Source organism: Lampris incognitus, chromosome 3 (assembly GCF_029633865.1).
Source record: "Lampris incognitus isolate fLamInc1 chromosome 3, fLamInc1.hap2, whole genome shotgun sequence".
In the NCBI taxonomy this organism is placed as follows: Eukaryota; Metazoa; Chordata; class Actinopteri; order Lampriformes; family Lampridae; genus Lampris; species Lampris incognitus.
Genome location: NC_079213.1, coordinates 114,969,363 through 114,997,269, shown reverse-complemented (window position 1 = coordinate 114,997,269; position 27,907 = coordinate 114,969,363). Strand labels below are relative to the sequence as shown.

The 27,907-nt window shown below is 42.3% G+C and overlaps 1 protein-coding gene across 2 annotated transcripts in view; it reads left to right on the top strand.

The window, feature by feature from the left end:
- Positions 1 to 23,842, top strand: part of nrd1b (nardilysin b (N-arginine dibasic convertase)) — a 56,314-nt gene extending 32,472 nt beyond the window's left edge. For both annotated transcript variants that reach the window (XM_056275917.1, XM_056275916.1), the window contains exons 20-31: positions 383 to 434; positions 743 to 893; positions 5,677 to 5,804; positions 6,365 to 6,527; positions 7,619 to 7,650; positions 8,140 to 8,278; positions 11,557 to 11,604; positions 11,737 to 11,789; positions 15,105 to 15,188; positions 17,226 to 17,433; positions 22,931 to 23,017; positions 23,112 to 23,842. In XM_056275917.1, coding sequence (XP_056131892.1) covers positions 383 to 434; positions 743 to 893; positions 5,677 to 5,804; positions 6,365 to 6,527; positions 7,619 to 7,650; positions 8,140 to 8,278; positions 11,557 to 11,604; positions 11,737 to 11,789; positions 15,105 to 15,188; positions 17,226 to 17,433; positions 22,931 to 23,017; positions 23,112 to 23,315 — 1,349 coding nt within the window. In that variant the 3' untranslated portion in view covers positions 23,316 to 23,842. The remainder of the gene's footprint in view (positions 1 to 382; positions 435 to 742; positions 894 to 5,676; positions 5,805 to 6,364; positions 6,528 to 7,618; positions 7,651 to 8,139; positions 8,279 to 11,556; positions 11,605 to 11,736; positions 11,790 to 15,104; positions 15,189 to 17,225; positions 17,434 to 22,930; positions 23,018 to 23,111) is intronic.
- Positions 23,843 to 27,907: the final 4,065 nt, after the last annotated feature.

Sequence of the window (27,907 nt, the reverse complement as noted above, 5' to 3'; positions counted from 1 at the left end):
ATCTGAAAAACTGTACTTTACATGATCAGTCTGTTGCACTGAATGTGTAAACCAGGCACCCTCAACACATCAGATTGGCCTTTCGTTGACATTTGGGTCATTCACTGGTGTTATTGGTCTAGTAGCTAGTGGCAACAGCTCAGGCTAGTCATGGCAACAGCATAAGTGTTGGAAGGCAGTGAGAAAGATAGTGTAGTGGAGCTCAATGTGACAGACAAGGTGTGTTCAGAAACATCAGGGAAATAATACTGATGGAGACAGTAATACTGACATTATTACTTTATCACCATGGCAACATCCAGAGTTGATGCTGATCTTCACCTTCTCCTCCGTCTGACCCTCAGCATGATTCTAAAATGGTTTCCTTTCATTTGTCTTTCAGCCGACGTCCGTTTCATCCTTTCAACTCCGATGATCCAGAACAGTCCTGAGAAGTAAGCTACCAATTACTCCCCTGTCCAAGCAAAATCTCCTAGGGTTCTTCATGGTTTACTATTCAGATGAGAGCCAACTTCTTAAAACACAGTTTATATGACGTATAAGGATTCACTGATTTACCAGTTTTTAACACGGTCCAAGTTCTAAATAGTCAAAGATCCCACAATATACATAACATTTAACGCCCATTATTATTATTACTGGTCTTTCTAATCATAAATCTTACTTAAAAAAACATTATTTGACAACCTTGAAAAAGTAGATATTTACCTGACTGGGTTTTTACCTTTGCTCCCTGGGGCAGCCTGGTTCTGTTTGACCTGTTTGTGAACATCTTGGCTCATAACCTGGCGGAACCGGCCTATGAAGCAGACGTGGCCCAACTGGAGTACAAACTGGTGGCCGGAGACTACAGACTGCTCATCAAGGTCAAAGGATTCAACCACAAACTGCCTGTAAGTGTCCAGTTACTCAAATTCACATATGCAGCCGTAGCCATGCACCTAGGGTAGTCACGCTACCTGTGCAACACAGGAGTTGCTTGTTTGCTGAATGTTTGTCTTTGCTTGATGTTTGTTTACTGTTGCTGCTCAATGTGCACCTTTTCAACTTTTATCACCTTGGAGCTGGGGATGAGTTGTTGCCTCAAGTGAAGGAGCCCAAGTATCTCGAGGTCTTGTTCACGAGTGAGGGTAGGATGGAGCAGGAGATTGACAGGTGGATTGGTGCAGCATCAACAGTAATGCAGACGTTGTACCAGACCGTTGTGGTGAAGAGGGAGCTGAGCCAGAAGGCAAAGCTCTCAATTTACCAGTCGGTCTTCATTCCAACCCTCACCTATGGTCATGAGCTTTGGGTAGTGACCAAAAGGGTGTCTCTGTCCACGTCTGCATCTAGGTTTGTTTTGTCTTCGTTTGATGGCTGGAAGGGCTTGGTCTGCTGCATTCTTTGGGCCCAGGGACCGCAGCCCTGACCAGAGCTGCGCCCGAGGAGGTAACACCAGGGGCGGTCTGACAGGACGCGGAAGTGGGGCAGACTAAGCTAACTGCTAGCCCATGCAGACCGGCAGTTCCGATAACACCGAGGGCGGTCTGGCGGTGGCCTCGCCTAGCGTTGACTATGGTGTTTTTGATGGTGGAGTGTGGGGAGGTGTGTCGAAGGTATCTGGCTGGGAGAGCTGATGTTGGATCAGCTGGGGGAGCCTCATCTGCTGCGTCCAGTGGGCCCAGGGACCACGGCCCTGCTTGGAGCTGCGCCTGAGGGGGAAACACCGAAGGCGGTCTGACAGGATGGCTTGACAGGACCTGGCTCTCCTGCACAGTGCTTGTGGACTTATGGAGGAGAGCCAGGTATTTAATGCCAGCAAGTGGCTGAAACGTTCAGTTTTTTTCCCTATAGTCGGGATTGGATCTGACACAAATATCTGAGCTGGGACTTGTAAAATGTCCATTAGGTGCGTAAAGTCTCTTTAACTGCTCTGAGTCATGTGTCATTCCAGGACAGGTGTCATTTGTTCCAACATGTATAATAAGTGTGTCTGTACCCTGATGATCGAACAACACTTGTGGCAGTGTTTGGACCATGTCACTAACTGAAGCGTAGGGTAGACAAACAGTTTTCAAAACTCTGCTTTGACATCTCTTATTATATGGTCACCTACCAGCAGAGCTGTCTTTGGTTTGGTGTCTTGTCTGGCTTGGTTAACTTCTTTTTCTAATGTCTGGTGCATGTTCTGCTGTCTTTTTGGATGCTGTGACGCTAGCTTTAGAAGCTACAGATCTGTTGTTTACCTCTGGCTGCCTCTGAGAGACGCTCCTCAAGGGCTTAGTAGCTGTATTACGGCCTGTGGCCGCACGGGTCTCAGCGTTAGCGTCTGAGCTAGTGGTGCTAATGCTAGCTGTGGTATTAGCGTTGTGCTCACTGACAAGCAGCTCATCCAGAATAATAAACCTGTTCTCCAGCTGAACCTCTGGTGAGACATTAGCGGAGCTGTGCTTGTTGTCTGACTCTTCTTTTACCCCGGGCAACGTCTGTCCAGAGCTCAAGGTTTGACACTGCGGGGGTAGGACAGGTCTTTGGTCTTGCTCCCTGGTTTAGCCAGTAGCATATATCTAGATCTGATATGGTGTCAGTCTGAAGCGGGTTCGGGCCTGACCAGGAAATAGTGTCTGCATAGTAATCGGCGTGAAGCTCATTATATCCGAAAGCCGCATTGCAGCGTGTTTCATGTCCCTGGTTCTGATCGTCAGCCGGTTCCGGGACATCAGCTGGGGAAGCAGCAAACAGAATATCACTAAGTTTTTCCTCCTCTTGTCAAAGAAGGTTGAATCACTTCATCTGGACACGTTTATTGACAGATACGTTTCATCACTCAACTAAGTGACATCTTCAGTCTAAACTGACTGCAGGTGTCCACACCCTTATAAACAATACAGTGTCCCACCTGACTGCAGGTGTCCCCACCCTTATAAACAATACAGTGTCCCACCTGACTGCAGGTGTCCCCACCCTTATAAACAATACAGTGTCTCACCTGACTGCAGGTGTCCCCACCCTTATAAACAATAGTGTCTCATCTGACTGCAGGTGTCCCCACCCTTATAAACAATACAGTGTCTCACCTGACTGCAGGTGTCCCCACCCTTATAAACAATACAGTGTCCCACCTGACTGCAGGTGTCCCCACCCTTATAAACAATAGTGTCTCACCTGACTGCAGGTGTCCCCACCCTTATAAACAATAGTGTCTCATCTGACTGCAGGTGTCCCCACCCTTATAAACAATACAGTGTCCCACCTGACTGCAGGTGTCCCCACCCTTATAAACAATACAGTGTCTCACCTGACTGCAGGTGTCCCCACCCTTATAAACAATACAGTGTCCCACCTGACTGCAGGTGTCCCCACCCTTATAAACAATAGTGTCTCACCTGACTGCAGGTGTCCCCACCCTTATAAACAATAGTGTCTCATCTGACTGCAGGTACCCCCACCCTTATAAACAATACAGTGTCTCACCTGACTGCAGGTACCCCCACCCTTATAAACAATACAGTGTCCCACCTGACTGCAGGTGTCCCCACCCTTATAAACAATATAGTGTCTCACCTGACTGCAGGTGTCCCCACCCTTATAAACAATACAGTGCCTAACAACCAAAACCAACCACCAGTTTCATATGCAAATATGGGCGTGACCATTAACTAGAGTTACAGTGGTCATGTGTACCATTAACAGAGGATTGGGGAATAGTTGCAATCACAGCATTGTAAGATGGTGACAGATGGACTCCCCCCAATCCCCCGGTTCAGGGATGGTTGTTCCCTCTTCACATAGATGGTCTCTTTGACTCCCTGTTCAAACCAGCGTTCCTCCCCATCAAGGATGGTCACATCCTCATCCTTGAAAGAGTGGCCACTGGCGTGTAGATGGTGTAGACTGTGGAGTCCTGGTCTGTAGATGGTGTAGACTGTGGAGTCCTGGTCTGTAGATGGTGTAGACTGTGGAGTCCTGGCCTGTAGATGGTGTAGACTGTGGAGTCCTGGCATGTAGATGGTGTAGACTGTGGAGTCCTGGTCTGTAGATGGTGTAGAGGAGTCCTGGCCTGTAGATGGTGTAGACTGTGGAGTCCTGGGCTGTAGATGGTGTAGACTGTGGAGTCCTGGTCTGTAGATGGTGTAGACTGTGGAGTCCTGGCCTGTAGATGGTGTAGACTGTGGAGTCCTGGTCTGTAGATGGTGTAGACTGTGGAGTCCTGGTCTGTAGATGGTGTAGACTGTGGAGTCCTGGCCTGTAGATGGTGTAGACTGTGGAGTCCTGGGCTGTAGATGGTGTAGACTGTGGAGTCCTGGTCTGTAGATGGTGTAGACTGTGGAGTCCTGGTCTGATGTGTTATCTCTCCCGTGTTGTGCCATCCTCTTGGCCAGCGTCTGTTTAGTTTCTCCAATGTACAAGTCACGACAACCCTCCTGGTACTTAACAGCTACACTATATTGCTCTGTTTGTGCCGGGGGACCTGATCCTTGGGGTGGACCAACTTCTGGTGCAGCGTGTTTTGGGGTTTGAAAGCATCTGAGACACGGTGTTTGGAAAATACACGTCTCAACTGTTCCGACACTCCCACCCCATACAGAATCACCACTGTTTAAGCTTAGACAGCTGTTGTCCTTCTCCTCTCTTCCATCAGCTGGTGCACTGTTTGGGGTCTTCCTGGCTTTGACCCACACCCAGTTAGGATAACCACACTTAACCAGGGTCTGTTTAATGTGGGATTTCTCCTCTTCCCCGGCTGCTGTGTCGGTGGGGACGTTGTCAGCTCGGTGGTCCAGCGTCCTGATGACTCCTAGTTTGTGCTCCAGTGGATGATAAGAGTCAAACCTTAAGTACTGATCAGTATGTGTTGGTTTACGGTAAACATCAACAATCAAATGTCCCCATCACCAGTTGCAATGTCACAGAGTAAGAAGGCTACCCTGTCATGTTCCACATCCTCCCTGGTGAACCTGATGTGGTGTCCACAGAGTTCATGTGGTCGGTGGATTGTGCTACGTCCTGAGATTTCATTTTAACCCAGGTGTCGTCCACATATCTGAACCAGTGGCTAGGCGGTGTCCCTGGACAAGACATCAGAGCCTTTTTTCCACTTCCTCCATATACAAGTTGGCCACTACAGGTGAGACTGGGGAACCCATGCCTCTGCCTATAGTACTGCCTCCTGTATGTGAACACGTGGACTGAAGTCCACATGTTCATCTGTCACCATCTTACAATGCTGTGATTGCAACCATTCCCAAATCCTCTGTGAACAGTAGTCATGACCACTGTAACTCTAGTTAATGGCCACACCCATATTTGCATATGAAACTGGTGGTTGGTTTGGGTCATTATGCCACTGTATTGTTTATAAGGGTGGGGACATCTGCAGTCAGGTGAGACTGAAGAGGTCACTTAGATGATGATGATGAAAGATTTCTCTCAGTAAACGTGTCCAGATGAACTGATTCAGCCTTTGATTTTCTTAGCTGGATTATTGAGCATGCATAAAGGCTTTCATCCTCTTGTATTTGGTAGAGTATAGGGATTTTTTTCAAGGTCTATGATTTTCTGGCTCACACACACACACACACACACACACACACACACACACACACACACACACACACACACACACACACACACACACACACACGCACGCGTGTGTGTGTTGCTTAGTGCCAACTGTTCTGTGTTCTGGTCTAGCTGCTACTGAACCTGATAGTGGACCACCTGGCGGATTTCAGAGCTGAGCCGGGCGTCTTCAGAATGTTTTCAGAGCAGCTGAAGAAGACTTACTTCAATTTTCTCATCAAACCAGAGCAACTGGGCAAGTAGGTCCTGTTCCCTTGCTTCCTCTCTTCTCATTTCAGTGAGTTTAATCTGTTCACAAATGGTTGGAAATCAGTAAGACTCTTTTACTGGTGTTTCTACTGAATGAATCAGTTTTATGCATCAGATTTCACCACATCTTGCTGTGCTCTACGGGAGTCAGGGTGGTTCTATTTTTTCACAGCAGACTTTTTACTGACAAACTGATGGTGAATCACACTCAGGAGCATGTGTGTATGTACAGTGAAACTAAAGTATCTTCTTTTTCTTCAGGAGGTGAACACTAAATCATATACACAACGCATATGTGCGTCCACTATGCTACACTGGAGCTTTTACATCTCATGTGCCTTGCTTCTGTGCCCTGTGGCAGTGGTTGAGGGAGTGTGTGAGGTTGATTTAAACATTGAAATACTCATAAGCAACTTATCCTGAGCCACTCTCTCTCTCTCTCTCTCTCTCTCTCTCTCTCTCTCTCTCTCTCTCTCTCTCTCTCTCTCTCTCTCTCTCTCTCTCTCTCTCTCTCTCTCTCTGCCTGTGTGTGTGTGTTTCTCTCTCTCAGGGATGTTCGTCTGTTGATTTTAGAACACTGCCGATGGTCTGTGATGCAGAAGTATCAGGCAGTCATGAGAGGTCTGACTATGGATGACCTCATGACCTTTGTCAGGGGGCTGAAGGCAGAGCTGTTCACTGAGGGTCTGGTGCAGGGTAACTTCACCAGTGCGGTGAGACACACACACACACACACACACACACACACACACAGGGAGGCAATGTAGTGACCTCAGGACTGGAGAAATGTGATCCACTCTTTTGGTCTTAGTAAGGACTTGAGCAGCAGTGTTCTGAATCAGCTGCAGCTGTTTGATCGATTTTTTTTATTTTTTATTTTTAGAAAGACCTGCAGAGACACTTACAGTAGTCGAGTCGACTGAAGATAAATGCATGGACAAGTTTTTTTCAAATCCTGCTGAGACATAAATCCTTTAATTCTTGATCTATTCTTCAGGTGATAGTAGGCAGACTTTGTAATTGTCTTAATGTGGCTATCTAAATTCAGATCTGAGTCCATGACTATACCAAGATTTCTGGCTTGGTTTGTGGTTTTTAACATTACCGATTGTAGATGAGTGCTGACATTAAGTCGTTCTTCCTTGGGTCCAAAGACATTTACTTAAGTTTTATCTTTGTTTAATTGAAAAAAATTCTGGGACATCCAATCATTGATTTGTTCAGTGCACTTACTCAGTGTTTGTATGGGATTATAGTCCACTGTGATATGGTTATGTAAATTTGTGTGTCGTCTGCATAATTACGGTGACATATTTTGTTGTTTTCCATAACCTGGACTAGTGGGAGCATATAGATGTTAAACAGAGGGGGCCACAGAATGGAGCCTTGGGGAACTCCACAGGTCATTTTTGTAGGCTCAGATTTGTAATTACCCATAGACACAAAGTAGTTCCCGTCCTATAAGTAGGATTTAAACCAGTTTCGTGCTGTATCAGAAAGCCCCACCCAGTTTTCCAATCAGTCCAGTAATATGTTGTAGTCAACTGTGTCAAATCCAGCACTGAGATCCAATAATACCAGGACTGAGATTCTGCCACTGTCTGTGTTTAATCGGATGTCATTAAAGACCTTAACAAGAGCAGTCTCACACACACACAAACACACACACACACACACACACACACACACACACACACACACACACACACACACAGTGTGTCAGCTTAAAGGTTTGAAAAGCTGTGTTGTATCTACTTATGTGTGTTGTGTAATTAGTTGCCGTCTTCATCTCTCCCTCCATTAGGAGTCTATGGATTTTCTGCAGTATTTCATAGAGTAAGTAAACAGAAAAATTTTCAGTGTTTGAAATTCTTCAAGTTGTGCTTAATTGCCAGATCTTCTGACTTGCAGTATGACTGTCCATGCAACATTAAATCTGATCATATTTACTTTAAAAGATAGCCAGCCGGCCACCCACATAGTCTTTGATAAACAAAATGCAAAGACTTTTTACTGACTGGACAAGCTCATTCTTAAATCCACAGCACTAGTCAATCAGATTCAGAATACTTTCTTGTAGTACCCAACTCTATACATAAGCACGTCAGTAAGGTATGAGGCCCCATCTGTGTCAACACTGTTTTCCTACTCTGTGACCTTCTGATGATCATATAAAATGATCTCCTAACAGAAAAGAAGGATTTATTCACTGGATTAATTAAGGGACTAAAGCTCTTACTTTTCTGGAATGAGCTGTTTATTCGCAACTTATTTTCCATTAAACAAAATTGTCTCAACTCTTTCTCTCCTTCTGCTCTGTGGCAGTAAGCTGCAGTTCCAGCCTCTGTCAGTACAGGTCCCTTTGTTGTTTCGGGTGGTGGAACTCCCTCGAAGACACCACCTGTGTAAAGTCAAGTCTCTCAACAAGGGAGACGCCAACTCGGAGGTCACCGTCTACTACCAGGTACAAAGATCAGTACCAGTCTAACCAGTACAGTTTCCTGTCACTACCAGTCTCAACATTGCACACTCAGATCAGTATACGTCTAACCAGTATACACTTGGACAGTTAGTTATTAGTAACTGTACTAAATAATTTCTGTGTAGCCATCTAGCATTAAAAAGATTAAAACTTGGAGTATGTGTTTGTGTTGACTGGACTCCTTGTTTTTGTTAGGGCAGGTAGGGCCTAGTAGGAGCTGAAGACCCAAAAGCAGACTCGGTAGACAAAAGGGGTGACTTCGTGGATGTTTAATGAAATTGGAAGTCACTGCAAATTATATGTCACTAAATGTAGGCAGCAAAACAAAGTGCAAAATGGAGTCCAGCTGAACAATACAAAAAGGAAAACATAGAGCAAAGGTACAGGCAGGGCCAAGGAAAAACCAGCCACCTGCATGTCCTCCCTCACCACATCCATAAACCTCCTCTTTGGCCTTCCTCTTCTCCTCTTCCCTGGCAGCTCCATATTCGGCATCCTTCTCCCAATATACCCAGCATCTCTCCTCCACACATGTCTAGGCTTTGGTCAATAACAAGAAGACAAAATAGATCCAGGCAGTAGTTACAACAGAACTTCAAAATAAAACAGGAAGGACAACAGACAATGATAAAAGAAATGGGCTGACAGACTGCAACTGTGGGAGACGATGACTGCCGAAAATAACTGACTGAACTACACTCGCAGACATAGTAAAATGACTGACTGGACTGAACTAGCAGACATAGTAAAACAACTGACTGAACTAAACTAGCAGACATGGTAAAATAACTGACTTAACTAAACTAGCAGACATAGTAAAATGACTGACTGGACTGAACTAGCAGACATAGTAAAATAACTGACTGGACTGAAGTAGCAGACATAGTAAAATGACTGACTGAACTGAACTAGCAGACATAGTAAAATGACTGACTGGACTGAACTAGCAGACATAGTAAAATGACTGACTGGACTGAACTAGCAGACATAGTAAAATGACTGACTGGACTGAAGTAGCAGACATAGTAAAATGACTGACTGGACTGAAGTAGCAGACATAGTAAAATGACTGACTGGACTGAACTAGCAGACATAGTAAAATGACTGACTGAACTGAACTAACAGACATAGTAAAATGACTGACTGAACTGAACTAACAGACATAGTAAAATAACTGACTGGACTGAACTGGCAGACATAGTAAAATGACTGACTGGACTGAACTAGCAGACATAGTAAAATAACTGACTGGACTGAAGTAGCAGACATAGTAAAATGACTGACTGAACTGAAGTAGCAGACATAGTAAAATGACTGACTGGACTGAACTAGCAGACATAGTAAAATGACTGACTGGACTGAAGTAGCAGACATAGTAAAATGACTGACTGGACTGAAGTAGCAGACATAGTAAAATGACTGACTGGACTGAACTAGCAGACATAGTAAAATGACTGACTGAACTGAACTAACAGACATAGTAAAATGACTGACTGAACTGAACTAACAGACATAGTAAAATAACTGACTGGACTGAACTGGCAGACATAGTAAAATGACTGACTGGACTGAACTAGCAGACATAGTAAAATGACTGACTGGACTGAAGTAGCAGACATAGTAAAATGACTGACTGAACTGAAGTAGCAGACATAGTAAAATGACTGACTGGACTGAAGTAGCAGACATAGTAAAATGACTGACTGGACTGAAGTAGCAGACATAGTAAAATGACTGACTGGACTGAACTAGCAGACATAGTAAAATGACTGACTGGACTGAACTAGCAGACATAGTAAAATGACTGACTGAACTGAACTAACAGACATAGTAAAATGACTGACTGAACTGAACTAACAGACATAGTAAAATAACTGACTGGACTGAACTGGCAGACATAGTAAAATGACTGACTGGACTGAACTAGCAGACATAGTAAAATAACTGACTGGACTGAAGTAGCAGACATAGTAAAATAACTGACTGGACTGAAGTAGCAGACATAGTAAAATGACTGACTGAACTGAAGTAGCAGACATAGTAAAATGACTGACTGGACTAAACTAGCAGACATAGTAAAATGACTGACTGAACTGAAGTAACAGACATAGTAAAATGACTGACTGAACTGAACTAACAGACATAGTAAAATAACTGACTGGACTGAACTGGCAGACATAGTAAAATGACTGACTGGACTGAACTAGCAGACATAGTAAAATAACTGACTGGACTGAAGTAGCAGACATAGTAAAATGACTGACTGAACTGAAGTAGCAGACATAGTAAAATGACTGACTGGACTGAAGTAGCAGACATAGTAAAATGACTGACTGGACTGAACTAGCAGACATAGTAAAATGACTGACTGAACTGAACTAACAGACATAGTTAAATGACTGACTGAACTGAACTAACAGACATAGTAAAATGACTGACTGAACTGAAGTAACAGACATAGTAAAATGACTGACTGAACTGAACTAACAGACATAGTAAAATGACTGACTGAACTGAACTAGCAGACATAGTAAAATGACTGACTGGATTGAACTAGCAGACATAGTAAAATGACTGACTGGATTGAACTAGCAGACATAGTAAAATGACTGACTGGACTGAAGTAGCAGACATGGTAAAATGACTGACTGGACTGAAGTAGCAGACATGGTAAAATGACTGACTGGACTGAACTAGCAGACATAGTAAAATGACTGACTGGACTGAAGTAGCAGACATAGTAAAATGACTGACTGGACTGAACTAGCAGACATAGTAAAATGACTGACTGAACTGAACTAACAGACATAGTAAAATGACTGACTGGACTGAAGTAGCAGACATAGTAAAATAACTGACTGAACTGAACTAGCAGACATAGTAAAATGACTGACTGGATTGAACTAGCAGACAGTAAAATGACTGACTGGACTGAAGTAGCAGACATAGTAAAATGACTGACTGGATTGAACTGGGAGACACGTGACAGGTTTTATATCTGAACTGTCAGATTTTTAAACTGTTTAGGTTAGAGAATGAATATCAACACATAAGTGTGTCTATGACTACAATTCTTTATCAATGAAATGGATCTGTTGTCATCATCCTGCTTCACAGTCTCACTTGGGAGCTGCCCAGTACAACCACTCTTGTACTGCTGGTTACTGGGAGCTGCCCAGTACAAGAAAGTAACAAGGCCAGCTGTCAGAGGTGGTGTTGTTTTAAGGGGCGTGTTCTGATCCACTGTGTTTGTGTTCCAGTCAGGTCTGAAAAACCTGAGGGAACACGCCATGATGGAGCTGTTAGTGGTGAGTTACTGGTTCTGAACACACACAACTCCCACACACACCAGATATTTACTGAGCTAAGCCATTATGCTGTTCTGGAACCATCAGAAAGAACAGAGACCCGATAAGACTACTTTCTCTGTCTCTCTCCAGATGCACATGGAGGAGCCCTGCTTTGACTTTCTCAGAACAAAGGAGACCCTGGGGTCTGTGCTACATCTCTGTCTCTCAAATATCTTTCTGTCTATCTATAAAGCTATCTATCTTTTTCTACTTGAGTTGGAACTGAGTTAAAATGAAGATTAAGGGGCTTTTCAGATAGAAAGTGACACCTGCCGGCCTGGCTCGCTCCATGTTCCATATCAAGGAGCAGATTTCTCCCTGCCCGCCTGCTTCTCTTGCGTGGTACAGGCATGCAAACTGTTTACCTTTCAGCAGAATTTGCTGTTTTGAATTCAAAATAGGTCACCTATGTCAGCGGTCCCCAACTACAGAGCCACGGACCAGTACCAAGCCACAAAGCATTTGCAACCGGGCCACGAGGGAACGATATTATTTGGCAATGAATAAATAAATAAATTAAAACCCTGAATAATAAACACGTAACATTATAGGCTATTTGTGCGGCAATTACATTGAACTTGGCACACGGTCTGTGTGTGCGGCACCTTTCCTCACCGTCCCTTGTCACGCCCACAACAGGAAGAGGACACTGAGGTTGAACTTGAGTAATGCAACGCACATGAGTTTATCAATCGGTCATCACCCACTTGCCTTCAACCCACTTCCTTTCAAACACTATGCCCAACTTTGATCGAGCTCTGATTCTTGGAGATTTTAATATTCATATATGCTGTCCCACTAAGCCTCTCGCAACTGATTTTATACATCTGACGGAGTGTTTTAATCTTGCTCTGCTTACCACTGGTCCCACTCACAAGCTATGCCACACACTTATTGTTTGGTTTTGCGATCTACAATGTGGATATAACTGATGCTTCTCTGTCGGATCATAGTGCTGTCATATTTAATGTATCTCTGCCTTTCTCTTCTACTAAACCTTATCTCCCTGTACGTTGCTGTCACTATATTAACTCTTTGACTGCCAGTAAGTTCTCTGAGGCTCTCATAGCTGATCCAATACCTGTGCTATTTAGGCTTCTCCCCCATCTCAGTACTGGGGAACTCACTTCCTTGTTTAATACCACCTGCTTTTCAATTCTGAATATGGCTGCTCCCCTTAAATTGAAAAAGCCTAATCCTAAAAAGCCTAAATTGAACTGCTCCCAACTTTTTTATTTTTTTATTTTGATGTACTGTACTAATCCCCTGGGGAAATTATGCTCTGCATTTAACCCATCCTAGCTGTGCAGCTAGCAGCAGGGGACAGCTGCCGTGCAGCACCTGGGGAACAACTCCAGTTCATCTTGCCATGCCTCGGTCAGGGGCACAGACAGGAGTATTAACCCTAACATGCATGTCTTTTTGATGGTGGGGGAAACCGGAGCACCTGGAGAAAACACACCGCAGACATGGGGAGAACATGCAAATTCCACACAGAGGATGACCTGGGCTGACCCCCAAGGTTGGACAAAACTGGGGTTCAAACCCAGGACCTTCTTGCTGTGAGGCGACAGCGCTAACCACTGGGCCACTGTGCTGCCCACACTATCACACTAACCATCCTTACAAAGATTGTTCCCATCATGAAACTGACAACCTGCCCTCATGATATTGTCCCTACTGCCCTCCTGAAGGATGTCTTTGACATAGCTGGGCCCAGCATCCTCTCCATTATCACAGTCCCCTGCCCACCGTTACCATTCCAACCTGTTTCAAGCACGCAGTGATCCAGCCCCCTCCTGAAAAAACCCCAACTTAGACCCTACCTTACCTACTAACTACAGACTTATTTCTAAGCTTCCATTCCTGTCAAAGGTTCTCGAAAAGGTTATTCTCAGTCAATTGTTGCCCTACCTACACCAAAACAACAACTTGGAAAGATATCAGTCAGGATTTAAGGCTTATCACAACACAAAGTCTGTCTTGCTGAAAGTGTACAATGACCTGCTCCTCCATACCGACTCCAGTGACTGTGCCATTCTTAATTCTTCTTGACCTCAGCATGACATTCAATCCTGTGGATCATGACATTTTAATAGACTGTCTCCAGTACGGGATTGGTGTTGATGGCTCTGCCTTGAAATGGTTCGCATCCCATCTCAAAAATAGAAGCTTCTCCATTATCATAGCCAATTTTTCATCTCCCCCAGCTAGTCTCTCCTGAGGGGTCCCACAGGGGTCTGTTGTAGGTCCCATTCTTTTCTCTATATACATGCTTACCCTCGGTCAAGTCATTCAAAAATGCAACATTTCCTTCCACTGTTATGCTGGTGACACTCCGCTTTATCTCCCCCTTAAACCAAATGATCAGTCAAATCTAGTCAGCCTCTTGAACTGCCTTGAGGACTAAAGTGCCGGATGGCACAAAACTTGCTAAAGCTGAATGAAGGCTAATCTGAAGTTCTATTTGCCCCCCTGACGCCGTTAAAGTGTTTACTAACAGTCTTGGCAACCTGTCCACCCTTGTCAAACAACCTTGGTGTGATATTTGATTCCGCCTTCGAGTTTGAAAAGCAAGTTAATGCAGTGGTGAATGCCAATTTTTTTTCCCAGCTTCGTATTATTCCCAAAATCCAGCCGTTTCTCTCTTTTAAAGATCTCGAGAAAGTCATCCACACTTTGATAACCTCCCATTTGGACTACTGCAACTCCATGTATATTGGGATTAGTCAGTTGTCCCTGTGCTGCCTACAACTGGTCCAGAATGCCACAGCCAGTCTCCTGGCAGCCTGTGTGGTTCAGAATTGATTTTAAGAGTCTGCTGTTTGTTTATAAAGCCCTAAATGGGCTGGCCCCTCCCTATTTCGCAGACCTTTTAACCCTCTATTCCACCTCCAGGTCCCTGAGGTCAGCTGACTTGGGGCTCCTGGCTTTCTGACGATCTAAAGTTAAGCTCAGGGGTGACCTCGCCTTTGTGGTTGTGGCCCCTAGACTGTGGAACAACATTCCCCTCCCTATAAGATCTGCCCCCTCCATCGACTCTTTTAAGTCCTGGCTCAAAACTTGTTTTTATTGTCTAGCGTCTGAATCCTCCTGATGTGACTGATTTCCGGCTTATGCCCATATCCATGTGTTGTTTATTCATGCCTAAGAGCTATGTGCCTTGTTGTCTATGTCGGTGTTTCTTGTATTTGTGTTTTAGCTACCTGCGCTGGTCTGTACAGCACTTTGGTCAAATAAATTTGACTTGACTGGCTGGCCGGCCTGCCTTTCAACCGCCCTTCCTTGCTTGCCGACTCGCTCCACATACACAATGAATGGCGCCTGAGCAGTTGTTGCTTGCCATCTGAAAAGCCCTCAAATCAAATTTACTTTTCTGAAAGAAGAACTGCCTTTAAGCTATACAGTGCTATTGAAGCTAGAAATAGCTATTTGACCTCTGGCCTCTTGTCTGTCAGGTACCAGGTGTATCCTTCCTGTAGGAACACCTCAGGGGTCCTGGGCTTCTCTATCACCGTGGAAACACAGGCCTCCAAGTTCAGGTGAATTGTTACCTCCCGTGTTAAAAGAGATAAACAAAGACATTACAGTTGGATTACAATGGACTAACTCACAGTGAATCCTGTCAACATTCAGTCAATAGCAGGTCATGATGTTTCAGTCTATGTAGAGAATTAACGTTCCACCATCCATTTCTGTGTAGAGAATTAACGTTCCACCATCCATTTCTAGGTAGAGAATTAACCTTCCACCATCCATTTCTGTCTATGTAGAGAATTAGCGTTCCACCATCCATTTCTATGTAGAGAATTAACGTTCCACCATCCATTTCTGTGTAGGGGATTAACCTTCCACCATCCATTTCTATGTAGAGAATTACTCTTCCACCATCCATTTCTGTATAGAGAATTAACCTTCCACCATCCATTTCTGTGTAGAGAATTACTCTTCCACCATCCATTTCTGTATAGAGAATTAACCTTCCACCATCCATTTCTGTGTAGAGAATTACTCTTCCGCCATCCATTTCTGTATAGAGAATTAACCTTCCGCCATCCATTTCTGTGTAGGGAATTAACCTTCCACCATCCATTTCTGTATAGAGAATTAACCTTCCACCATCCATTTCTATGTAGAGAATTAACCTTCCACCATCCATTTCTGTATAGAGAATTAACCTTCCACCATCCATTTCTATGTAGAGAATTAACCTTCCACCATCCATTTCTGTATAGAGAATTAACCTTCCACCATCCATTTCTGTATAGAGAATTAACCTTCCGCCATCCATTTCTGTGTAGAGAATTACTCTTCCACCATCCATTTCTATGTAGAGAATTAATGTTCCACCATCCATTTCTGTGTAGGGAATTAACCTTCCACCATCCATTTCTGTATAGAGAATTACTCTTCCACCATCCATTTCTGTATAGAGAATTAACCTTCCACCATCCATTTCTGTGTAGAGAATTACTCTTCCACCATCCATTTCTGTGTAGAGAATTAATGTTCCACCATCCATTTCTGTGTAGGGAATTAACCTTCCAAAATCCATTTCTGTATAGAGAATGAACCTTCCACTATCCATTTCTGTGTAGAGAATTAACCTTCCACCATCCATTTCTGTGTAGAGAATTAACCTTCCACCATCCATTTCTATGTAGAGAATTAACCTTCCACCATCCATTTCTGTATAGAGAATTAACCTTCCGCCATCCATTTCTGTGTAGAGAATTAACCTTCCACCATCCATTTCTGTGTAGAGAATTAACCTTCCACCATCCATTTCTGTGTAGAGAATTAACCTTCCACCATCCATTTCTGTGGCAAAAACACCAAAGTTCAGTATTTCAAAAGATGAAGAAAATACCAGAAAGCTGAATGCATCCACTCATCTCCTGAGGCAGCTGAGCATTTTGAAGTTTAAACATGTTTTTTTTTCTTTTGTTTTGTTTTTTTGATGATTTTTCTCCTCAACTGTACCCGGCCAATTACCCCACTCTTCCAAGCCGTCCCAGCCTCTGCTCAACCCCCTCTGCTGATCCGGGGAGGGCTGCAGACTACCACATGCCTCCTCCCATACATGTGGAGTCACCAGCCGCTTCTTTTCACCTGACAGTGAGACGTTTCACCAGGGGACATAGCACGTTGGACGATCACACTATTCCCCCCAGTTCCCCCCCCCCAAACAGGCGCACCGACTGACCAGAGGAGGCGCTAGTGCAGCAACCAGGACACATAACCACATCTGGCCTCCCAACCGCAGACACGGTCAATTGTGTCTGTAGGGATGCCTAACCAAGCCGGAGGTAACACGGGGATTCGAACCGGCGATCCCTGTGTTGGTAGGCAATGGAATAGACTGCCACGCTACCCGGATGCCCCAAAGTTTAAACATGTTTAAATATGCAGGACTAGTTACAGTCCAAAGTTTAAAAAACAGCATATGATGAAAGGAGAACCAGTAAATCATAAGAACGGGTCAATAATCAAAGGGCCAGTCAACTGTGAAGTAAACGACATGTTGGTGTTCCCCTCCGTTTCCTCCTCTGACCCGACTCCTGTGTGACTCCTCTCAGTACTGACTTTGTGGATGGGAAGATCGAGGAGTTCTTGGTGAATTTTGGGGAGAGGCTGAGGAACCTGAGTGAGGAAGGCTTTAAGAGTCAGGTGACGGCGCTCATCAAATTGAAAGAGTGTGAGGACAGCCACCTGGGAGAGGAAGTGGACAGAAACTGGTTTGAACTCGTGACCCAGCAGTATTTCTTCAACAGGCTGAGCAAGGAGGTACACACACACACACACACGCATGACTGTGGTTTTAGTGGGCTGCTCTCTGGCCCGTCCAGGGTGTTTCTGCGCCTGCCGCCCAATGACTGCTGGGATAGGCTCCAGCATCCCCGTGACCCTGAGAGCAGGATAGGCAGTCTAGATAGTGGATGGATGGATGTCAATGGATTCTGAACTTTTACAGTGATGCTAATCCCTGGTGTGGCTGGAGTCCCACTGGAACATCGCCGCCTCCATTCACTTTCCATGAGCTCACTTACTGCTCGAATGACTTTTGGCGCGAGGCGAGATGGGACAACAAGTTCAAGTTAGAATACAAGTTAAAACTTAGATCCCGCCATGTGGGAAATGCGCATCGCCACAACCAATCAGATGCCATAGAAATGTCCGATGTGAAAATCCTCACATTAGTTTGTCTTTTCCCTACAACATGGAGGTGAAGCTGATTAACTTGTCGGCTGTTCCTCAACTGTACGACTCGACTCTGTCCTGTCATTGAACATAGACACAGAGTCCTGTCATCAAACACAGACACAGAGATCGAACACAGACACAGAGTCCTGCCATTGAACACAGACACTGAGTCCTGCCATTGAACACAGACACTGAGTCCTGCCATTGAACACAGACACAGAGTCCTGCCATTGAACACAGACACAGAGTCCTGTCATTGAACACAGACACAGAGTCCTGCCATTGAACATAGACACAGAGTCCTGTCATCAAACACAGACACAGAGATCGAACACAGACACAGAGTCCTGCCATTGAACACAGACACAGAGTCCTGCCATTGAACACAGACACAGAGTCCTGCCATTGAACACAGACACTGAGTCCTGCCATTGAACACAGACACAGAGTCCTGCCATTGAACACAGACACAGAGTCCTGCCATTGAACACAGACACAGAGTCCTGCCATTGAACACAGACACAGAGTCCTGCCATTGAACACAGACACAGAGTAAAGACACACAACTGGTGAAAAGTGGTAGATGTGTGAAACTATTTGCTGAACCGTCTTATCCACAGACAACACATACCTGTTCTGTTTTCGTTAGTTAGACCTTATGTTGGCTTAATGGACCAACAGGCATGGGCACAGGTCCATGAATACGGGGACAGCATCCGGCGCTTTACCTGTGCCCCGTCCACAGGGTTAGTGGTGGTGTCAGGAAGGGCATCCGATGTAAAATATTGCCGACTCAGTATTCGGCTTGACAAGACCGTACCGGATCGGTCGAGGCCCGGGTTAACAACAACCGCATTGGTGCTACGCCCTCACAGGGTACTGATGGAAACTGTACGATCCACTGTGGCGACCCCTGAGAAGCAGGGAACAAGCCGGAAGAAGAAGCAGATCTTATGTAAGCCATTTTCGTTTACCTAATGCCATTTGACCAAGAATGAAAATATACAGACACACGTCTGTCGGCAAGACGAAACACCAGCATCCATTTCATAATGAACTGACTGCTCAGACTGAACCAGCCGGTATTATTCCGCAGTTCACACTTAAGACAACCAGAACTGGGGTGGTGGAGCAGTGACCGGGGTGGCTCGGAAGAGTGGGGTAATTGGCCAGGTGCAACTGGGGAGAAAAAGGGGGGGGGAGAAAGAACCAGAAGAGGTTTATCAGAATGATTTAGAATAGCAGAGAGAAACATCTATCTGTCTGTCTGACTGTCTCAGAAAAATTACAAAAAACTAGGCAAGTACCTTTATAAGTACTAGATAATATCTCTAGTACATCAGTAGAGAAAAGATTACTGACAAAAAACAATGTGAACGGGTGCTTCAAGGTAGTAGGTATGTCAATGTAAGTAATAAAAGATGAATATCCATCCATCCATCCATCCATTATCCAAGCCACTTATCCTGCTCTCAGGGTGGTGGGGATGCTGGATTCTATCCCAGCAGTCATTGGATTGCAGGCGGGGAGACACCCCACACAGACCACCAGACCATCACAGGGCCCACACATTCACACCTAGGAACAATTAAGTACAGCCGAGTCACCTGACCTACATGGCCATACTTATACTACATACTTATGGTCTTTGTCTGTGTCACCCACCTCGGCTGCTGAGGGGTGGAAATACGACAGTAAATATCATTTACACACGCACGAATGCTTTAACCACCAGGCACTAATACATCTGTATATATGCAGATGACATTAAACTACCCACCAGTAGAAATCATGTACTCAGACCCAAACAAAGGTGTCATAAACATTTTAATATAACTGTAAATAGTATCATAAACATTTTAATATAACTGTAAATATTACCATACACATTTTAATGTAACTATAAATAGTACCATTGTGTCCGCCACACCATAAACATTTTGATATAACTGTAAATAGTACCATAAACATTTTAATGTAACTATAAATAGTACCATAAGCATTTTAATATAACTATAAATAGTATCATAAACATTGTAATATAACTGTAAATAGTATCATAAACATCTTAATTTAACTGTAAATAGTACCATAAACATCTTAGTGTAACTGTAAATAGTATCATAAACATTTTAATATAACTGTAAATAGTATCATAAACATCTTAATGTAACTGTAAATAGTACCATAAACATCTTAGTCTAACTGTAAATAGTATCATAAACATTTTAATATAACTGTAAATAGTACCATAAACATCTTAATGTAACTGTAAATAGTATCATAAACATCTTAATGTAACTGTAAATAGTATCATAAACATTTTAATATAACTGTAGATAGTACCATAAACATTTGAATATAACTGTAAATAGTACCATAAACATCTTAATGTAACTGTAAATAGTATCATAAACATTTGAATATAACTGTAAATAGTACCGTAAACATCTTAATGTAACTGTAAATAGTACCATAAACATCTGAATGTAACTGTAAATAGTACCATAAACATTTGAATATAACTGTAAATAGTACCATACACATCTTAATGTAACTGTAAATAGTAAAATAAACATCTTAATTTAACTGTAAGTATTACCATAAACATCTTAATGTAACTGTAAATAGTACCATAAACATCTTAATGTAACTGTAAATAGTACCAAAAACACCTTAATGTAACTGTAAATAGTATCATAAACATTTGAATATAACTGTAAATAGTACCATAAACATTTGAATATAACTGTAAATAGTACCATAAAAATTTTAATGTAACTGTAAATAGTATCATAAACATTTTAATGTAACTGTAAATGGTATCATAACATTATAATATAACTTTAAATAGTACCATAAACATCTTAATGTAACTAAATAGTACCATTAACATTTTAATGTAACTGTAAATAGTACCATAAACATTTGAATATAACTGTAAATAGTACCATAAACATCTTAATGTAACTGTAAATAGTAAAATAAACATCTTAATTTAACTGTAAGTATTACCATAAACATCTTAATGTAACTGTAAATAGTACCATAAACATCTTAATGTAACTGTAAATAGTACCAAAAACACCTTAATGTAACTGTAAATAGTATCATAAACATTTGAATATAACTGTAAATAGTACCATAAACATTTGAATATAACTGTAAATAGTACCATAAACATTTTAATGTAACTGTAAATAGTATCATAAACATTTTAATGTGACTGTAAATGGTATCATAACATTATAATATAACTTTAAATAGTACCATAAACATCTTAATGTAACTAAATAGTACCATAAACATTTTAATGTAACTGTAAGTAGTATCATAAACATCTTAATATAACTGTAAGTAATACCATAAACATTTTAATATAACTGTAAATAGTATCATAAAACATCTTAATGTAACTGTAAATAGTATCATAAACATCTTAATGTAACTGTAAATAGTATAAACATTTTAATGTAACTGTAAATAGTATCATAAACATCTTCATGTAACTGTAAATAGTATAAACATTTTAATGTAACTGTAAATAGTATCATAACATTATAATATAACTGTAAATAGTATCATAAACATCTTAATGTAACTGTAAATAGTACATAAACATTTTAATGTAACTCTAAATAGTACCATAAACATTATAATATAACTGTAAATAGTATCATAAACATTTTAATATAACTGTAAATAGTATCATAAACATTTTAATGTAACTGTAAATAGTACCATAAACATTTTAATATAACTGTAAATAGTATCATAAACATTTTAATATAACTGTAAATAGTACATGATTTACGGATGAAGTCGTATTTGTGGCCTTTCAGGCGAAGTGTTCAGAGGATTGTTACACTGTAACACTCACTCTTTGAGCCCGTGGGGGGAAAGGAATTTCCTGAACACTACTTCCGGTTATTCTGAATATTTATTGCTAGCTCACTTCCTCTGTAGTACAGCTATTCTTAATTAGCACTAGGTGGTAATTAAGAGTATACAAAATAATCTCTATAATGCTTTGGGCATTTTATTTTATATAATAATTGTATATAATACTGTTCTTCTATAACACTTTGAGTATTTTATTATATATGATAATTGTATATAATACTGTTCTTCTATACTTTGAGTATTTTATTATATGTGATGATTGTATATAATACTGTTCTTCTGTAATACTTCGAGTATTTTATTATATATGATAATTGTATATAATACTGTTCTTCTATAATATTTTGAGTATTTTATTATATGTGATAATTGTTTATAATAGTTCTATAATACTTTGAGTATTTTATTATATATGATAATTGTATATAATACTGTTCTATAATACTTTGAGTATTTTATTATATAGGATGATTGTATATAATACTGTTCTTCTATAATACTTTGAGTATTTTACTATATAGGATGATTGTATATAATACTGTTCGTCTATATCACTTTGAGTATTTTATTATATATGATAATTGTATATAATACTGTTCTTCTATAACACTTTGAGTATTTTATTATATGTGATAATTGTATATAATACTGTTCTTCTATAACACTGAGTATTTTATTCTATATGATGATTGTATATAATACTGTTCTTCTATAATACTTTGAGTATTTTACTATATAGGATGATTGTATATAATACTGTTCGTCTATATCACTTTGAGTATTTTATTATATGTGATAATTGTATATAATACTGTTCTTCGATAACACTTTGAGTATTTTATTCTATATGATAATTGTATATAATACTGTTCTTCTATAATACTTTGAGTATTTTACTATATAGGATGATTGTATATAATACTGTTCTTCTATAACACTTTGAGTATTTTATTATATATGATAATTGTATATAATACTGTTCTTCTATAACACTTTGAGTATTTTATTCTATATGATAATTGTATATAGTACTGCCTGAATGTGAATGTGTAGAACAGAGATGAAAGAACTTTTTCGGGAAAGGGAACTTTTTGTTTTAGCTCTGCTAAACGCGCAGTTCTATGATTCTGGTCTGTGTCTCTGTGGTTCTGGTTCTAGTTTGTGGTTCTGTCTCCAGGTTGAGGCTCTGCAGCAGATCACCAAGGTGGAGCTGGTCTCCTGGTTTATGGAGCACAGAGAGGCCAGCAGGAAACTCAGCGTGCATGTAAGAACACCCCGTGTGTGTGTGTGTGTGTGTGTGTGTGTGCGTGTGTGTTTTTTTTTAGCCAGTGAACCAGAGTCTCTGTGTCCTGTGTCAGGTTGTGGGTTTCGGGGAGGCGGAGAAGGACCTGCTGGACCAGGACCCTGACAGGCTGGGAGACTCACCCTCAGTGTATGGAGAGGTGTCACAGCTCACCTTCCTCCCAGCATCCTCCTTGCTGCAGGATGTCGTCCTCATAACTGACATCCGCTCCTTCACCTCCTCCCTCCCCCTCCACCCCCACCACAAGGTTCTCAGCTAGTCCTCCTCCCAGCGAGGGGGAGCACTTCAGCTGCACCCAGCAGCCTCCTGTTGTGTTGTTCTGTGTCGGGGATGAAGTGCGGGTGTGGTGGTAGAAGTTGTCAGGGTGAAGCGCCGGTCTTCTCTGTAGCTCACGGCTTCATCTCACGCGTGAAGCGAGATAACTCAGGGTTTGGATAAAAAACAAGCAAATAGGACAGATTCTCATGTCTTCCCTTGTATCACAGCTCACGGGTGGTTGTCATGGAGACGGATGGGGTTAAGATGGAGATGCTGAGTTTGTAATATTTGTTCGTTAGAGAAGAAATAATACTGTGAGGTTGAAGAGTGATGATCGTGGCCAGTATAGCTGTCAGCCTTTCACCTGAGGCTTTATGACTTGTGTTGTTCTGAGGTCGGAGGTCATGACTGGCAAGAAGATGTCATGTCACATGTTGTGTGTGTCTAAGAAGTCGCCACACTTTTTCTGTGTCTAAACCAGTAGTTTGTCATGGTGTCTGTTAGAAGGTGTGTATTTATTAAAATGTTCTGTGTTACAGCTGCTGTGGGTGCTTATTTCAGAGCTCATGAAAGAGAGTGATGTCCAATTCTGTCTACCTAATTTATCTGTCTATCTATACCATCACCCCCGCCCCTGGCCTTCAGGCTGCCCCGTCAAGATGTCTGACATCCAAATCAGGTCAGTTTTATTTATATAGCCCGGTATCACAAATTACACATGTGCCTCAGGGGGCTTTACAGCAACACAACTTCCTCTCCTTACACACTCACATCAGATAAGGAACACCTCCCTAAAAACCTTTAACAGGGAGAACAAGTAGGAAGAAACCTCCGGGAGAGCAGCAGAGGAGGATCTCTCTCCCAAGACGCACAACGTGACATGATGTTGTGTTTACACAATTTACACAATACAACATTGAAAGAGGATAACACAATCATAATGGACTTATAAAATATATGACGACTATGATGAGGAGGATGCCAAGCAGCGTCCAGACGCCACCAGAACAGCACAGGACCCGAGCCACGTGACAACCATCACCATGGAGACCTGGGAGGAGGTCAGACTGCACGTGCACACGGGAGACTCACATTACAACATTCACACACACACAGAAGAGAAAGGATAAGACATCAGCCAGCCAGAGAGGGAGAAAAGACGTGAGAGAAGAGAACAGTTTGCAATAGTCAATAAACTATACTCTATAATCTATAGTCTGTAATCTACACGCTATGATCTATACTCTATAATCCACACGCTATAATCTACATAATCTATACGCTATAATCTACACACTATGATCTATATAATCTATACGCTATAATGTACACGCTGTAATCGTGTCGGCAGAACAGTGGTTGGTAAGTTCCCGAGACGGAAACCGACCCACCATGCAGTACAGGTAGATGATAAATGGGCCGCGTTTATATAGCACTTGTCTAGTCTGCAGACCACTCTAAGCACTTTACAATGTGTGCCTCACATTCACCCATTCACACACACAGGCATACACTGTGGAGGCTGCCATGGAACCTGCTCATCAGGAGCAGTTAGAAATTCAGTGTCTTGCTCAAGGACACTTCGACACACTCTCTGGAGGAGTCGAGCATCCAAGCAGTGGCCTTCTGATTACTACACGACTCACCCTACCTCCTGACCCATATCACCTCAATGCATGTCTTGAAGCACTCAACTTAAAGGCAACTAATTGTAGGCTAAGGTAAAAAGATGAGTTTTGAGTTTGGATTTAAAGACTCAACAGACTCTGGTTGTCTGATGGCAGCAGGCAGGTTATTCCACAAGAACGGGGCCCGATAGGAAAAGGCCCTGCTGCCACCAGCTGACTTCTTTTAACTTGGGGTCACACAGGAGCCCTGTATTTTGAGAGCGAAGAGCTCAAGATGGCATGTAAGGTTTAAGGAGATCAGACAGGTAAGATGGGGCAAGCCCATTTAGGATTTTATAAGTCAGCAGAAGCACCTTGTATTCTGATCTAACGTGGATAGGAAGCCAATGAAGGGAGGCAAGAATTGGTGTAATAAGGTCAAATTTCCTAGTTTTAGTTAGGATTCTAGCAGCAGCATTCTGAACCATCTGAAGACTTTTAGTACTAGAATGTGGCAGACCTGAGAACAGAACATTACAGTGATCAAGTCTGGATGAAACAAATGCATGTATTAGAATCTCTGCGTCAGCCATGGAGAGAAAAGACTGAATTTTAGCTATGTTACGTAAGTGAAAAAAGGCAGTCTTGGTGATTTCTTTAATGTGCTTATCAAAGGAAAGGCTGGGATCAAACGTAACTCCAAGATTTTTGGCTGCCACACTTTGTGAAACCACAGAGTTGTGGATTGTTATTGTTACTTGATCAAACTGGTGTCTGGTGTCACATGCAATGTAAAAACCGCAGCAATATACTATTCCAACTATTACTAATAATAATAGCAGCTACTAATAATAATTAATAATCAGACTTTGTGTTATAAGAGTGTCATAATGAAAACTCAAAACGTGTACACGATTAAAGACTGTGATTTTTATTATACTAAACTGAATTTATAATATACAAACACTCAGTAGTTTGTACAATCACTTGGTGCTTCTCCTCCACGTGGGAGTGAGCAGTAAGACAACAGCTTTACATAAACTCTCTATATATTTCCACCGGTATACAGCATAAAAATAAAGCCGAACTGCACCACATCATACATTCTAATTCTATCATTTACAACTCCACTTGAAAAATAACTATATGAAGACATGTAAATATTACCCTATATTTTATCAAGACACGTGGCGAGTTACACTCAAAGATGTGTGCTGTCAACATCATATAACAATTTGGCAGGAGAGAATCTTTCTTTTGTATCTTCATAATATTCAGTAGTAAACCCGCAAACCGTTCCCGTCCATCCCTCCACAGCTACACGTTCTGTTGAAAGTTCTTCATCGACATATCATCATCAGAATATCCACTTCTCTCAAAGATACGTCCACATCACACAACCCCCTACAACCTAACATTCAAATATTATGTTACGTCAAACAACCACACATGTTAGCTCCACACACACACACTCTCACACACACACACACACACACACACACACACACACACACACTGATGGGATGAACACTAAACACATGACGGCTACGTGACTACAACTAGGAGAGGGAAGGGAGGAATCAGGTGTCTTCATTCTGTAGCTCATCTAACAAATACATCCAGAAGATACACCGTCAGTGTGCTGCTGGAGCGTGTCAGCCATCCTACCATCATAGCATCGTACCGTCTCAACCATCCTACCATCATAGCATCGTACCATCTCTACCATCCTACCGTCATAGCATCCTACCATCTCTACCATCCTACCATCATAGCATCGTACCGTCTCAACCATCCTACCGTCATAGCATCCTACCATCTCTACCATCCTACCGTCATAGCATCCTACCATCATAGCATCGTACCATCTCAACCATCCTACCATCATAGCATCGTACCATCTCAACCATCCTACCATCATAGCATTGTACCATCTCAACCATCCTACCATCATAGCATCGTACCATCATAGCATCCTACCATCCTACCATCTCAACCATCCTACCATCATAGCATCGTACCATCTCAACCATCCTACCATCATAGCATCGTACCGTCTCAACATCCTACCATCGTAGCATCGTACCGTCTCAACCATCCTACCATCGTAGCATCGTACCATCATAGCATCCTACCATCTCAACCATCCTACCATCATAGCATCGTACCGTCTCAACCATCCTACCATCGTAGCATCGTACCGTCTCAACCATCCTACCATCGTAGCATCGTACCGTCTCAACCATCCTACCATCGTAGCATCGTACCGTCTCAACCATCCTACCATCATAGCATCGTACCATCTCAACCATCTCAACCATCCTACCATTGAACCAAGAGAGAGGTGCCGAAGACAAAAGAAAAGGTGTATGGTCAGTTGTTTGACAGGTTAGACACTAAGGAAGGAGAAAAGGACTTGTACCAATTGGCTAGACAGAGGGACCGAGCTGGGAAGGATGTGCAGCAGGTTAGGGTGATCAAGGATAGAGATGGAAATGTGCTGACAAGTGAGGAGAGTGTGCTAAGAAGGAGGAAGGAGTACTTTGAGGGGCTGATCAATGAAGAAAATGAGAGAGAGAGCAGGTTGGATGATGTGGGGATAGTGAATCAGGAAGTGCGGTGGATTAGCAAGGAGGAAGTGAGGGCAGCTATGAAGAGGATGAAGGGTGGAAAGGCAGTCTGTCCTGATGACATACCTGTGGAGGCATGGAGATGTTTAGGGGAGATGGCAGTGGGGTTTTAACTAGATTGTTTAACACAATCTTGGAAAGTGAGAGGATGCCCGAGGAGTGGAGAAGAAGCATACTGGTACAGATTGTCAAGAACAAGGGTGATGTGCAGAACTGTAGCAACTACAGAGGTATAAAGTTGATCAGCCACAGCATGAAGATATGGGAAAGAGTTACAGAAGCTAGGTTAAGAGGAGAGGTGGTGAGTAGTGAGGAGTAGTATGGTTTCATGCCATGAAAGAGCACCACAGATGTGA